Source organism: Emydura macquarii, unplaced genomic scaffold, assembly GCF_026122565.2.
Source record: "Emydura macquarii macquarii isolate MOO-44397 ecotype Brisbane River unplaced genomic scaffold, CSIRO-AGI_Emac_v2 contig_1551, whole genome shotgun sequence".
NCBI classification, from domain to species: Eukaryota; Metazoa; Chordata; order Testudines; family Chelidae; genus Emydura; species Emydura macquarii.
The window spans coordinates 15,319,847-15,336,433 of NW_027131688.1; the positions used below are offsets into that span (position 1 = coordinate 15,319,847).

At 40.0% G+C, this 16,587-nt stretch overlaps 1 protein-coding gene across 2 annotated transcripts in view; it reads left to right on the forward strand.

Moving 5' to 3' along the window:
* Positions 1 to 16,587, forward strand: part of SYNE2 (spectrin repeat containing nuclear envelope protein 2) — a 275,575-nt gene that overhangs the window by 117,715 nt on the left and 141,273 nt on the right. For both annotated transcript variants that reach the window (XM_067554922.1, XM_067554923.1), the window contains 8 exons: positions 2,430 to 2,585; positions 4,132 to 4,400; positions 6,785 to 8,903; positions 10,014 to 10,336; positions 11,213 to 11,357; positions 12,499 to 12,714; positions 13,192 to 13,457; positions 14,205 to 14,373. In XM_067554922.1, coding sequence (XP_067411023.1) covers positions 2,430 to 2,585; positions 4,132 to 4,400; positions 6,785 to 8,903; positions 10,014 to 10,336; positions 11,213 to 11,357; positions 12,499 to 12,714; positions 13,192 to 13,457; positions 14,205 to 14,373 — 3,663 coding nt within the window. The remainder of the gene's footprint in view (positions 1 to 2,429; positions 2,586 to 4,131; positions 4,401 to 6,784; positions 8,904 to 10,013; positions 10,337 to 11,212; positions 11,358 to 12,498; positions 12,715 to 13,191; positions 13,458 to 14,204; positions 14,374 to 16,587) is intronic.

Genomic DNA, 16,587 nt, shown 5'->3' on the forward strand with positions numbered 1-16,587 from the left:
TAATAACAATGTATAAAATTGTCTGTGTCTGTACACATAAGCATCAAATCTTTGTAATATAAATGTATGATTATTGTGGTCTTCAATATTGTATTGAAGGAAATGTTGGAATTACTTTTGTTTCTACTATAGGCCAGTCGTGTATTCATTCCATGTTTGGAACTGAAGAAAATGCATGATTTTAGGGTATATCAGTTGCAGAACTGGGTCATTAATAAGTCTGATTACATGATAATCCTCCAGAACCTTTGTATTGTATTTACCAGTTAAACCTACTTGGTTACCCCAGGTAGTTTTTTTTAGTAGTTACATTATACTGGTGCCATTTAGTGATTTGGAAAGCACACAGTTCTACAAAGGTACCAGTAGTAAAAGCTCACCAATCATGCATCCACATTCCTAATATGAAACTGGCAGGAAACAAACTTAAAGCAAAGTTCTAAAGCCGTTAGCTTCTTGCACTGTCTCTGCTGCAGCACTGCAGTAATCTCCCCAAGCTCAGACCACCTATTCCTTTTTTTTAAACCACTGACTGTGAAGGAGCCCATGAGGGTTGCTCATCATGTTAATTTTTGGAAGAGCTTCTTGAGTGCAGTGAGTGGAGCTGTCTTTCTAAGCTGTGGATTACACTGATAGTCCATGATGTACGATAAATACCTTAAGGCAGGAGTTAGCCTTTGCTCGTTGCCCAGTTTGAGAGCTGGCATGTAGTTCCTTCTCATACAGCCCTTTTCCCTCTGTAGTAAGTGCAGGATACTTCTTCCCTTATGCTGTCTCAGCTCTGCTGGCTGGCATGTTGGCAGTGGAGCTAAGACTGCCTGCTACTTACTCTTCTCTGCCTCTTCCTTGCAACTTCTTGGGGGTGAAGGAAGTACTGGGTTTGCAGCCCCCACCCACCTGTGCTCAAGCTGCAATGTTGGGAGTATTAACTCCGTTGTGCAGGCGAGATTTTTGGGGAGAGGGATTACTCCTTTGTCTGGCTGTGTTAGGCTGGACCACAGTGTGTGGAGCTGAAACCTCACATAGATCCTAAGGGAAATGTACATCATATAACACCACCCTGAATTTTCCCTACTTTCATTTCACTTATTTCTTCAAGTTTGACATGTTTATGTTCCATTTGATGATGCCGTCTTCTCCCTTACTCTCTGACAGCAAGCTAAGTTTTTCCATTTCCTTCAATTTCCTGGCCCTCCAGGGCCTCTTAAGATGAAACCTGATGTTTCTGTAGATACATAGATACAATTGCAGTATAGTTCCATGGTTATTTGATTTTCCTGATTGGATATATTTGGTTCACAGTGGAAAGGTAACAAGAACAGTGTTAATTATTGTTGTTATTTCTGATAGCCACTATAATGTGCTAGGCATTTTCCTTGCATGGCCTCTGCCCTGAGAAGCTCACAGTGTAAAGGGAGACAGACAGAGGGCTGGGGTGGTGGTACAACATAAAAGCCACATGGCCGAGGTGATATTTTGACACCTCTTAGTAATACAGTGTTGCACTGACACAAGATGTTTGTATTATTATTCATATTATGGTGCCACCTGGAGACTCCCATTGAGATCAGGGCCCTCATTGTGCTAAATTCTGTACGTACTGTAGTCAGAGATTACCCCTGCCCTGAAGAGCTTACAATCGAAATAAAAGGTTGAGGAAGGGCAGTATTATCATCTCCATTTTACAGATGGGGAATTGAGGCACAGAGAGATTAAGCACCCACCCAAGGCCATAGAGGGTGGGCGAGGACCAGGAATTGAACCCATATCCCTTTCCAGTGCCTTAATCACAAGGCCATCCTCCCTATCAACCTCAGTATATAAGCTATTCGCAAATACTCCTCAAACTTGAAGATGTTGTTCAGGTCATGGAGAGGACAGTGACCTTGCAAATGAGTTCAAGAAAGGGCATTCCATGTATGGGGAGCATGGAGATGATTATGACGAAGGAAACATGATGTACTGAGGCCAGCATCACTGCTAAAAAAAAAAAAAGGAGGCTTGGGGACACAGTGAAATGAGAGCACACAAGTAGGGCGGGAGAGAGTTAAGCAGGAATTTGAAGACAGTGATAAATAGCCTGAAGTAGATTCAGTGGAGGGAGAGTATGTTGGGGAGAAATTCAAAATGGTGGTGGCATGATCAAAATGATGGGCAAGGAACATCTTAGCAATTGTATGAACTGTATTGGTGAACGATATGGGAGACCATAGAAGAGCAGGTTGCAATAATCAAGGCAGGAGAGGACAAAGCTCTGAATGAGAATTTTAGCTGAAGGCACAGAAAGAAAAGAATGAGTTGTAGAGATGCTGTGGAGGAGTGGCAGGATTTGGACACAGCCAGAACACGATGCTAAGTAGAAAAAATAAAAATAGAGATCCTACATTTTATGTATACTGCAGAATGAAAAATCCTGTTTTGCATTCTAGGGTTCAAATGTGGAAATGGTTTTCCAGAAGCAGCTTCTTCCTGAAGCCCAAGCAAATGCTGAATATATTCGGGAGGAACAAAAGGTCTCTGAGCTGAAAAATCAAGCTGCAAAATTGGATATTGTGTTAGTAAATGAGCAATTAAGAGAGATAGAGGTATGGAATCAGCAACTCATTTCCTCACTAATTACATAGCTGAATTTATTCAATGTGGTATAATATAGCTAATCACAAAACTATTGAATTGTTGCATATAGTCTCATACTACATGGGACTGATGACACAGTCCCACATGATATCCTTGTAAGCAAACTGGGGAATGTGATCTAGATGGAATTACTACAAGATGGGCACAACTGGATGAAAGACTGTACTCAAAGAGTAGTTATCAATGGTTCACTGTCAAACTAGCGGTGTGCATCTAGTGGGGTACCGCAGGGGTCAGGGGACTAGTCAATATTTTCATTAATGACTTGGATAATGGAGTGGTGAGTGTGCTTATAAAATTTGCGGATGACACCGAGCTGGGAGGAGTTGCTAGCATTTTGGAGGATTAGAATTCAAAACGACCTGGACAAATTAGAGAATTTGTCTGAAACTAGCAAGATGAAATTCAGTAAAGGCAAGCGCAAAGTATTTCACTTGGGAAGGAAAAAATAAAATGCACAACTACAAAATGGGGCATAACTGGCTTGGCAGTAATACTGCTGAAAAGGATTTGACTGGGGTTTGTAGTGGATTACAAACTGAATATGAACCAACAACGTAATGGAGTTGCAAAAAAGATGAATATAATTCTGGGGTGCATTAACAAGAGGGTTGTATGTAAAACATGGGAGGTAATTCTCCCGCTCTACTCAGCACTTGGTAAGGCCTCACCTACGGTGCTGTGTCCAATTCTGGGTGCCACACTGTGGGAAAGATGTAGACAAATTAGAGAGAGTCCCGAGGAGAGCAGCAAAAATGATTAAAGCTTTAGAAAACCTGACCTAAGAGGAAAGGCTGAAAAAACTGGGCACGTTTAGTCTTGGCAAAAGACCTGATAACAGTCTTCAAGTATGTTAAGAGCTGTTTTATAGAGGATAATGATTAATTACTTTCCATATCCACCGAAGGTAGGACAAAATATAATGGACTTAATCTGCAGTAAGAGCAATTTAAGCCAGATATTAGGAAAAATTTTCTAATTGTCAGGGTAGTTAAGTTCTGGAATAGGCTTCCAAGGGAGGTTTTTAATAAACTGGAGGTTTTTAATAAACCATTTCACAAACACCTATCAGGGATGATAGAGGATTACTTGGTTCTGCCTCAGTGCAATTGGCTGGATTTGATGACCTCTCGAGGTCCCTTCAACCCTGCATTTCTATGATTCTATTATCAACCATGTGAAAATATAGTTTGTATAAATCAATCTGCATAAACTATACATGTCTGTAAATGTGTGACTGTCTTTGCCTGCAAATGTACATGCTTCATACTTGTCTGCTGACATGCAATTGTACATAGATGTGTGATTGGCTGTGTACGTACATGCATGTGCCTATGTGCAACTGTGTGTAGACTCACATGAAACTGAACGTGCATGTGTATTCATGTGTACACAAATATGCAAATATCTAACCATATTTTGTAAACACAGTAAGAAGTAAAAGTGGTGAAAATTCTTTCTTTCTTTTTTCACTGTTTATGGACTTGATTGTAGAATTTATACACTGAACTGGAGAAAGAGAAAGCCACAGCTTTGTCAGCTCTGAGGCAAGACGTGTTCCCCAACACAACAGAAATGAGTACATCAAACCTGCAAACCACAGAATATACGGTTTCTTGCTGGGACAGGTTGCTTCAAGAATTGGAAGCCATTAAGAAGGTTAAGCAACACCATTATCATCTAGTTAATCATTACCTGGAAAATCTGTCCGCTGTTCAGTCTTCAATGAAAATTTTATCGACAGAAAAAGAAAACATAAAAACGTAAGCACACTGAATATTTTTAGTTTGTTGTACGTGGCGTGACTTTTGCAGAGGGCTGGAGGGAAGTTGGCGGGATAGGTTCCCTTTCCACGCTGGCGGGGGGAGGGGTCAGGCTCCCCCCGACTCCTCTGTTATATCAGCGTAACTGATGTAAATCAACCTAAATGAAGTTACTTTAGTTATGTACTGGTACAACTGAAATCAGAATATGGCACTGTACAATTTGACTAAAATTACGTAAGAACAGAGCAAAAATTGGCTTAGTCCAAATCAATACATTAGAGCCTTTTAGTAGCAATGGCTATGAAAACTATTATTATTTATTATATTTTGCTATGCTAACATCTAGAGCAGTGTTTCTCAATTAAATTTGGCCACGAACCCTTTTGAACTCGATAAATAATTGCGGAACCCCCCAAACTCTTAACAGTATTTTTACATATGGGGCCAAAAAAAATGTCAAAATAAGCAAATTTTACACAACTAGGTCAGCGTTTCTCAATTAAATATAAATTAAATTACACTTACACTTGATACCCTCCACTGAAAAATCCAGGACATCTTCCCTTTTTCGGCGGCACATAGAACAGCTGTTTGCGGCGGCACGGAGAACAGCTGCTCGCGGAACCCTAACAGTGTTCCCGGGGTTCCGCGGAACCCCAGTTGAGAAACACTGATCTAGAGATCCCAGCTTCATTGAATGACATGCTTTACAGACATATAACAAAGAGATGGTCCCTGCAAAACTTACAATCTAAGTTCTGTATTATTAAAATATTTTTTCCAAAGACATGGCAAATGTAAAATAGATTGCCATCTTTCTTTGTTAAGATAAATTCATAACAAAAATAGGAGTCAAAAAAATCTGACATATTAAGAGATCAGGTACCTATTTGCTGTTTGTTGAAATATCTTCATATTCTGCAAATGAACCTTAACTGATAAGGAAAGTGTTGCTTTCTGTCATCAGAATGAAATCTGCCAGTACCAAGCCAAAGATAACGAGTACACTTTAAATATTTAGTATGTTTTACACATTAGCCTTCAAGGCACGGAACTAATCTATAAATCATAATTAAGGATAAGATTTTGTCACAGAAGTCACGGATTCTGTGACTTCTAGAGACCTCTGTTAAATTATCCTTTTCAGCTTCCAGAGACTGCAGGGACCCCGGAGCTCTCAGCTGCCACAGGCTTCGAGGGTCCCAGAGCTCTGTGGAGTGGGGGCAGTTCTCAGCCGCTGCTGGGGGCCTGCAGTTCTGAGCTGCTGCCACCAGCAGAGTCTGCTGCTGTCTGCCAGCATAGGCAGCGGGGAACCCTGGCTCCGAGCCGCCACAGGCAACGGGGACCCTGCAGCCTCCATCTGCTGCAGGCAGCTCCACAGCTCCCAACCTCCACCAGGGACCCTACAGCTCTGACCCACCTTGGGCTGCGGGGATACCCTGCAAGCTCCAGCCTCAGTGGCAGACCCCAGAGACATCACCCATGGTCGAGGTGGATGGGAGCAGGGAGACACAGCTCCGGCTGGCGAGCCAGTGCCATTCCCTGTGTTTGCAGCACCCTCTCCTTCTCGCAGTGGGGCTAGTGCTGTCATCCTCCCCCCTCGGGCATTTGATCAGCCCCTCCCCCCATTATTTTTAGTAGAAGTCACAGACAGGTCATAGGCTTCTTTAAATTTGTATGTATTGCCCATGACCTGTCCGTGACTTTTACTAAAAATAACCATGAAAAAATCTTAACCTTAATCATAACAATGAACCTGTTTAATTTGAAAACACTTTTAAAAATTACTTACGGAATTATTTGTTTATGTTTAAGTGGTTGCACAGAATTGAATTAAAATGTAGGCTATTAAATGGATTTAAGATGGGATTTTCAAAAGCAGCCTTAGGAGCAAAAGTTCTATTGACTAAACCAAATTGGTTGATTCACTTTCAAAAAATGGGAATCTTATAATTGATTCCAGACTTTTACATTTGTTTTTACATTGGAAATTACTATAAAACAGTGTTAATTCACCCATAAGTGATTTAACATTGTTATTGAAGTTTACTTTTTGTTTAACTTTAAAAATGGGCTTACAAAATAACTCTTTTAAAGAACTGCACACATTACATTAGTGAATATTATTTCTATGCATTTCATACATTAGATGTTATTGTTATTGCTGTGACTCCAAAGGATAGTCAACTCTTCATGAGACTATGTAGGAAATAATTGAATACTGTAAAAAGTATAAGAAAATATTAAATAAAATTAAACTTATGTTGGTTACTCTTGTGAGTGAATAATTTTCTTGTTGGTGGGTATAGAAAAAATATTTTAAAATGTGTCTAATTCTAATTCTGGATGATTGTTTCAAATCTTGATAATTTTATTGGCAGGGGCCCTCTGAACAACACAGTTCTGGAGAAAATTAAAAAATGTATGGATTCAGTACAGAAGGAAAGAGACATTTTAAACAAGCTGAAAATTGAACAAGATAATTTATCTAGGTATCTGACATGCATCGATAAAGAATTAACAGAAAGCCAAGTGAAGCAACTTGAGCGATGGTGGGGACACATAGACCAATCAGTGCAAAAGAAACATCATCAAGTTGTGTCAGAAATTGATGAATTTAACTTTCTCATGAATAAAGCACAGGACATTCAAAAGTTGATGCAGCAGCAACCTGTACAAGCTGGGTTGAATTCCTCAGATGGACAAAAAACCAAATGTCCAGTACTTTGGAACTCAGAACTACAAGCCATTAAACGTAGTGTTTCTGTATTAAAAAGAAGCACTGAACTGCAGATGAAAAGGATTTGGAGTGAGGAAGAAAAGAAAACTTTGGAAAATTTAATAAAGGATTTGCAGAGTCAGCTGGAAGTATTGGAGCACCAAACTCCTCAGGAGGATGTTCAGATCACTAGCTCTGGTCCCAAGAAATACGAAATCATGAGAGGGATGAAAGAGAATATTTCATGGGTCAAAGATTCATTGTTCTCTCTTGATCAGAAGGTAGCACTTTTCCCAGTTGATATTAAAAAGCAGATCAGAATTTGCAAGGCTGTGAACAATGCAGCTCTAGACAAAGAGTCTACTATTGTGTCACTGGCTGATGAGACCCAGTGTATCATTCCTGATTTGAATCTAGAGGAAATTACTGATCTGAACACCCTTTTCCAAGAATTACAGAATTCATACCAGGCACTTGTTTTAAAATCAGCCCAAAGATTACAACAGTTAGAATTCCACCTGGAAAAGAGGGAGAGGCTTATTGCAGAAATAGAAAGAGTTCACAGCCAGCTTCAAAGTGCTGAGACACTCACCATTCCTGACATAAATCAAACAAGTATGTGCTCTGAGCTAGGCAATCTACATGACATCTTAAAGGAGCGTTCAAAGGAAATACAGGAGATGGAAGGTCTCATCTCATCACATCTCCAAGAGAGTCAACACTCACATGGAGAGCTAAACATATTCGAGCAATTATTTCTAACTGACCAATTAAGAAGCCTTAAGAATAGAGCTGGGAAAATACAAAGATTAATCCAGAATAAATGCCATGCAGTGGAAAAAAAGGTAGCTGTCTGTGCAGATTTCTCTGAAGGAATAACTTCATTGCATCAGGAGCTTGATAATCTATGGTGTGATGTACTGAAACTGGAGACAGAGGAAAAATTTAGTGCAAAAGAGGAAATTAAGGAGAAACTCAATGTGCTTAAAGAGAGAACCTTAGCTGTTCAATCCAGTTTGTTACAAATAATGAAGTACAAGGAAATATTTGACTGTGTAAAGCTAAATTGGGACACTTCACACCTTGATGAACTGCAAACTCAGTTTCTTGAAATTAAAAACAAACTTGAAGAGAAAATTAAATGCTTTGACAACTTTGTTACAGAATGTGACAGGCATCAAGCACTGCTAAATGAAATCCAGGCCATGACATCCAGTGTAAAGAAGAAAGCTGACACACTAAAAAATAGCCCCGGCTCTTCCCCAGAAACCAATCTTATATCTGCACAGATTTTGTGCTACGAAGTTCAACAAATCAGGTTCTTAATCCAGGAGGCAGTAAATCAATTAAATATAAATGAAGTCTTTGATGTATCACTCAAAGAGGCTAAAACACAGCAAATAAAGATCCTGGAGGAAGATATTGATGGATTGCATCAGTTTCTCCAAAACATGATATTGAATCTTCAGTCAGAATATGTAAATAAACAAGATTTCCCAAGCAAACTGGAACACACTTTATATACCATAAAACAGATTAAATCTGAATTTCAGCAGCCACTCCTGGTAGATTTGGAAATGAAAATAATTCCGTATGAAAAGTTGCATGGTGAAGCAATGCAGGACAGAGTGCAAGCAGAATTTTGTGCCATTAAAGTTCTGATGGGTAAAGAGAGAGAAGAACAAGAAGAAAAATCTTATTTTACTACTGGTATAGAAACAAAATTAGATGAACTGGAAGATCTTGAAATGCAGCTGAAGACTGATATTGCTTCCCATGTAGTAAGTGTATTTAGTAAGAGTAAATAAGACTGTACATCCTTTTGTAAGTCTTGATTAGCTGTCCATGAGTATCCTTCTTACTATTGTGGTAATACTTTCATGACTTGTAGATACCCTATTAAGTCAAGTAATGTAATTAGATTGAAGTCTTCATAGCCATCTCAGATGTGGCTGGATTTTTGGTTGCTTTTTAGATTGTGGTGCCAATGAATGAAGAAATGATTTGTGTTAAACTTATCATAATCAAATAGTGCCAGATTCTCTGGCCTGCTGCACTTCATATGTGCCGCTCCAGTGGCACACTGGGAACAGAAAGTTGCCCAATCTACTTGCTGGTCATTTCCCTGGCTTGGGGGAATCCCCAGCCACATATACCTGGGTGTGGGGAGGGAATTGGAAGGGGGCACAGAAAAGAGCAATATGGATTATGGCAATGGATTATGGCCCCTTTGGGTAGATCAGAGTAGCCCCTGGTATACACATGTGGGTTTTCCTTTGCTTTATGGACATAACTAAGGACTTATGCACAGGTATCCTTACCTTCCCAAGTCTGTATGAGGGTCCTAGGACTTCTATCCGCTCCTTAGTCAGGAATTCAGTTTCCATTAACATAGCCCTGCTCCCTACCTCCCTCCCCCCAGTACTTTTGGCAACAGCTGAAATTTCAGCTCTGACCCTGCAACTTTGAGTGTAATCAGTCATTCTAAGATTGCAACACTCTGCTATGACTTGCTGGTGTTAAAGTGTAGTGTGCTTACCATGCTTCCTGACTCTGTCCCAGGGTACTGCCACACCTGCGGCACACCTGCGTCAGCTGATTTGGGCGCACAGGGCTAAAAATTGCCGTGGAGACATTCGGGCTCAGGCTGGAGCCTGAGCTCTGGGGCCCTCCATCCTCAGAGTCCTGAATGTCCACACAGCAATTTTTCAGCCCTGGAGCCCGAGTCAGCTGGCCCAGGCCAGTCGTGGGTATTTTTATCTCCATGTAAACATACCTCCAGTGGCCTCTGACAGGCCAACTCATGTCATTTCTCTGGAATGGCCATTCTGAAATCCATGGTGTCCTGCAGCTTTTCTTGATTGCTATTTTTATCTTTTAAATGCTTTCAGAATGCCATGGATGAAGCTTATGAGAACGTTAAGCTTTATAGCAAAGTGGCTCAAAGAGCTGTCGAGCTACTCACAGAGTATGAAGCCAGAATTCTCTCAGCAAAAGTTGAACTTGAGAGCCTGGAAGAGTCCTGCCAACTCCCACATTGGAAAGAAGAAGAATTTGAGTCTGCCAAGGCAGACCTAGAGGATCTGACCTCCAAACTGGAAAACATAATTACTCCAAGAGCCAAAGCACAACTGAAAAATACTTTAAGCGAACTAGTCACTAAGAATTCAATACTCAGGGAGAAGGCCCAAAGAAAGAGAGCTGATGTGCAGAGGTAGGCTTAAGTGATCTATGTAGGCAATGTTCCATGATACAAGGAAGATGATGGATGGTAAATGTGGAGTCTTGTTTCTACTGTGATGTATCCTTGTAGTTTAAGAAAAAAGGCAAATACATGCTGTATCCAGATGCTATTCGAATATGTGAAAATGACCCTAGAATAGGCATATTTAAATAACGTAGAAAGCATTTACTTTGAATATATTCAAGTAAGTGTACCAGCCCCATCTGAGTCTGGTGCAGGGATCAAACAGGGAGACAGGGCCACCTCCATAATCCCTCGTTTCGCCTCTGGTACAGAATTGGGCCTAACATGTCATGTCCATTGGCCATTCTGGTAGCTGGAGATAGTCAAGGCAAAATCAACATCCAGACCATGGTCTGTCCTACTCCCGACCCTCAGATACATGTACCGAAAGCTCATTTTTGTTTTTTGCTTGTTTAACTCTTTGCTTGTGATCCAGTTCTTTGATTATGTCAACAATAACGTGAAAAACCACTCTCGGAACAGGACTTATTGAATTCTTTTCCTTCCTTTGGGCCGCTTCCTGGCTGAGCAACAGGAGAGCACAAAGTCTTTAGGTCCTGCATACACAACTGGTATGTGTATGTACATATATTTCTTTGAAACAGAGTGGTGGGTAAAAAAAAAAAACCCAAAAAACTCCAATTGGTATCTGGAGGTCATTTTTCACCTCAATTTTTAAGGTCTCTCTGAAATCGAGCCTAAAATATTTGGTAAGTATTGTTTTAAAAGATATACTTGTTCAGATCTGTTTGTTTGTTACATTTATGGTTACACCGTGCATTAAAACTGAGGAAAGGAAGAGCTATGGTAAAGTTTGATTGGTTTGCTAATTGTGTTTCATAGGTGCTTTGAAAAATACAAAAGCTACACAAAAATCAAAGAGAAAGTATGTGCTAATCTTAATGATCTGGAAAAGATACTTGGACAATCTTTGTCCAAAATTCCAATGTCTTATAAGGAAGCTTTGGAGCACTTGAAACAAAGCAAGGTAAGCATGACTCGAATAGCTACAAAACGATGATCCAAACAGACTCATTAGGTCGTGAAACACAAAGAGTGGAAGGAAATGAAGTTGGCAGGCCTATATTTTCCTGCGGTTAGGTTTAAACAGACCATATATGATGTATATATCATAGTGTGTATCAAATAAACTTTATCTGTGTTTCAGGTAATTTTGTATCCATGCAAATGTATTAATTTTAGCACAAGTTCCTCCATGCTTCTTGGTGGGGCTTAGACCCAGAAGATTCTTGACCCTGTTTTCTCCTTGCAATGGGAGGAGGAGGAGAGAGATCGCTTCTTGTTTCACCCTACCCCCAAGCCTCTTGCACTGTTTCCTGTTCAATCCCTGCACTAAAGTAACCCTAATTTATCCCTTTTCCTGCCTCCTGTTGTACTGTACACCCTCTCACAGGCATTTTATATCTGTAATTCCCCAATAATTACTACTCCTGTCCAAAAATCCCCCAGAAAACAAAAACAACCCTCCCTCCTTCCCCCCGTCCTGGGAAAAGGCATTTCTCAGCAGGACCAGCAAAACAGTGATCCAAAAAAAGGAAAATGTTCAAAAAAGTCAAATATAAGAAAAGTTCTTAAACACTGTGAGTGAAATCCTAGCCTCATGAAGGTCAGTGGGAGTTTTCCCATTGACTTGATTGGCGCCAGGATATCACCCCATAATGTTAACCTTATTTTTTTTTAATCTTTTCTAAACCTTCCAGAAGAGCTTTACTCAAAATGAGATGTGGCATATGTAATTTCAGGTGGATTGGTTTCTTTTTGGGGAAGTCAGATTTATAAAGTTCAACCTTAGCTCGGTGGCTATCACCATGCCATTATGTAGATCAAGTAAAAAGTGATTATGCTGGTGCTGTGTAGTAGATATTGTGTAAGCAAATGCTATTTCCATTGTTAATTATTCCAAACGCTTGCCCAGCTTCTTTCTATGTCTGTCTTGTTCACCCAGTCTGTCTTATGTTCCCCATTACAAAATTTGCTCATCACTATGGTATAGTATCTTGGCACCAAACAACAAAGTAGCTGTTATTTAAGACAGAAGGCTAATCATGTAAGGAATTGTTTTATTACTTCTGATATACAATCCTATTCTGTTTATTATTTTTATCAAGGCTTTGACCTCTAATCTTCTTTTGGCTGAAGAGGATCTGATGATGTTGAGGCGAGACTTGAGGGACCTGAGCATGATGTGCAAAGGAAGTGATTGCACACTTGTCAGGATTGTATCAACACTGTGGGGAAAGTGGCTTGGTTTGCTCGAGGCTGCAAAAGAATGGGAGATTAGCTGTGAAGAGCTCAAACAGGAATGGAAATATGTCAATGAAGAAGTGAGTGGTTAACAGATTATAGAATATTTGGGAAACAAACATAACAAAACAGGGTGCTTAAAGAAGATTATGGGGCCAGACCTTTGGCTTGTGAAAATCAGAACTCCCCTGAAGTCAATGGAGATACGTCAGTTTTCCCCAGTTGACTGGCCCATTATCTATAACCTTTTCTTAATGTAAACACTAGAGGTTACTCTGAACTGCTGAATTCAGTAGGGCATTCATGGGGTTTAAACTATGCATGTGCTTATGTGCTTTGTTGGATCAGACCTAAAGTGCTCAGCACCCTACAGGATCAAGGCCTGAGCTCCCATTGCTGTTAGTGTGAGTTCCAAGGACATAATATGTCAAGGACATAATGATTTCTCATACTCGTATTATGAGTCATACTTGTATTATAATACTTGTATTATGTATTATGAGTCATATGAGTCAAGGACATAATAAGTATATCTCATACTTGTATTATTTATTTAGATGGAACGACAAACAATAATTCTAGATAATCTTCAGGAAGAACTACCAGAAAATCCTAAAGAGAAAGAGAAGGCCTCCACAGATGAGCTTTTAGAATTGCTAGAATATGTGGACAGTTACGAGGAAAACATGGAGAGAGAGCATCTGTTATTGCTTTTACTACTTCATCGTATAAGAAGCATCCTGAATGTGCCTGAAAGCACTCAGAGTGAAGCAGCTATTCCCATTCGATATGAGATACATGCAATGCAAGATCGATGTAAAAAGTAAGTGCAAGAAACTACACTGCAAAAACATCTTAAGCAGAACTACTTAATAGCAGTACGTTTTGCTTGGCTTACTTGCATTTTCTTCACACTTAGATAATGTTTCATAAAGTTTAATGGACTTCAGATGTGGGCTAAAATTGTGTGAAGAATGTAAAATCTTGAATTTTAGAGGTATTGAGGACCTGCAGCTCCCATTATCTAGAATGGATGTTGCAGATGTTCAACACCTGTGAAAATCAGGTCCCATATGTGTACTTGTTTACAAATTTTTACCTTTATCACTTCATTGCTGCCTCATGTACCAGATTTTCAAAGGGGTCTTAACCCGGTTACCAAATTTGTGAGCAAAATTGTACACTTGTGTTTCTTCATGCTTGCTCTTTGATACCTAAATCTTTGTGCACTTACTTTCCAAAGCCTATGTTTCTACTGTAAGTGTGCAAACTCCATGTCAAGCCTAAATTGGATAGTTAGATGACTGACTTACCCAATTTGCTTGACTAAACATATTATATTTATCTTTATCTGAAGATTCATATATAAAGAAACTTAGATAATAAAGTCAAAAGTGCATAGATGTAAGTACCAAAAAGTAAGCATGTCAAAATATAGATGTGCATTTTTAGGCACAGATTTGGTTAAATATTGGCATTTAATTTTGTAGAATACTCTTTGGAATATTTCACTTTTTAATTAATATTGAAACTCATAATTAATGTATTCCCAATGCAAATCTTTTTGTAGGCTATCTCAAAAGGCTCAAAACCATAACAAATCTGTGCAGTCTGAGATTCAAGAAAGAGACAAGATTAATGAAGAAATAAATGCTGTGAGGGGTTCATTACAAAATGCCTCAATTTTGTTGTGTGAGAGAGAGTCACAAGAGTCTACTGCCAAGGCAGCACAATTGGAGGTGAGTACAAGACTGTCACATTGTATGTAGCAGGTCTCAGGCTCTAGATACCAAATTTGAGAGAGGAGGCTAGAACCTGCTCCAGTTGAAATCAGTGGCAAAAAATGTATTAACTGAAAGAGAAGCAGGACTGGCCCTCTGGAGTGTATGTGGCTTGGAGCTAGCTAAGTGGTCTGATCATGTTCCACAGCTTCAGAGGCCCGTTCTGATCCTAAGGAGGGACTCGCCAATCCTCTCTCACTTAGAGATGGCTGCATAGCTTATATGAGTCTTCTCATTTCTCCCATCCAGCCCAAGGATATCTTCAAAGGAGCTGATTTTGATCTCTTACAGTATATATTGGTGGTAGCTCCACTGAAGTCAATGGATTACACTGGTGTAAAATTTTTGGAAGTGAGATCTTTATCAGGACCACAACCTCTATCAGTCTTAGGGCATGTCTGTACAGTGAAGAGAGTGCATTGCAAGCTGGGATGCAAATCTCTTAGTGCTGTATCATGCCATACACTAACTGGCCACATGCACCTTGCCACTAAAAGTTTTGCTGTGCACTTTGACATCTTGTTTCACATGGAATCCATTTCAAACAGCAGTAGGTCAAAATGTACGGCAAAACTTTTAGTGCACAGCAGCAGGATTCACTTGACATTTTGTGTGCAGCAAGCTACGCGCTGTAAATTTACACCCCAGCTTGTTGTGCACTAACTCTGTACTCTAACACCTTTAAATCATTTAAATGTATTCGTTGTTAACCTTGCATGAGTGGCTTATTTGAATGGTAATTTTCCGTACCAAGCTCCCTTATGTGGGTTTATTTTTATTATTGATGAGGATAATATCACAATAAACATTTACTTACGGTAGCTCCATAAGGCCCCAATAAAGACTGGGGCTCAGTGGTGCTGAGTGCTATACAAACACAGTGACAATCCCTGCCCTGTAGAATTTACAGTCTGGGAGAGACAAGCTGACAAAGGGTTGAGGCCAGGGAATGATATCCGAACATATGAGCGTGGTGATGATGTTGTGTCTGGGGATTTCTTTGGGAGTTAACACAAAGTGGAATATGCAAATATATATTTAGGGAGTTCAGTAGCCAGCATTACTGGGATGAAACCTTTCAAACTTGTCTGTAAGAATGGATTTTCACTCTATAAATACTTGCATGTCAGTGCTGCTATTTCAGTGAGGATTTTATGGTATCCAAGAGCAAAATGCTACTATTTCAGCCTCTAAATTCCTTCTGTACTCCTTACACTGTGCTTGCTGTAGCTGAATAAGACATGGAGAACTGACTGGGAGGGGTCCCCCTAGCAGAAAGGAAACAATGTAGACAATGCTTCCAGTACCATTGCCCAGGAATTGGAGGGCACAAGAATCAGCAATAGTTCTTTTTAAAAAAAAGAAAGAAAGAAAAGTCGGTTTCCTTAGATGACTAAATAACAACCTCAGTATTTTCCTTGTTACTTCTATGAGAGTACTGAAAAATTCCCTAATTTCATCTAAGATACATATAAATAAGATAAGTATCTGCAATATTCTCTTTCCTATATTTAATGTAAGAAACACCTTGGCTTCTGCAGTTACTTAATCCTGCCTCGGTGCAGGGGGAGGGACTTTGAGACCTACATGTCTATGATTCTATGGCATGCTGTTATATACTGAGATAAATTAACTGCAGTGTTTATTTATCTGTCTATCTAAGGCAGTTGGCAAATTTTTAAGTAACACCCGTGTAGGATAAAGCTGCAGATAGTGAGGTAACGTGATGTAGCCCCTACGGGCAGGGACAATCTTTTTGTTGTGTTTGTACACACTTAGTACAATGGAGCCCTAGTCCATGACTAGGGTTCCTAGATGCTAGAGTAATATAAACAATAATAATCATTATTATAATCTAGTTCTTTAGGACAAAATTGGGACGCTTTTAAGTACAACCATTTTACAGCTAAAAAGTATTAACTGCATGTTTGTGTTTAGATACTAGTGGTCCACAAACTTTTTACATCGTTCCCCCTTTTGCCCCTGTTCGCACCCCCCTTTCCCCTGTCCCCAGCTGGGGCTGGGAACGGGACCAAGCTCGGGGCCAGGAGCTGAGGCTGGGAGCGGGGGCTGCAGCTGGGGGACTAAGGCCAGGTGTGGGGACTAGGGCCTGAGGCCAAGGGGCTGGGGGCTGAGACTGCAGCTGGGAGCCGAGGATAGGCATGGTGGCGA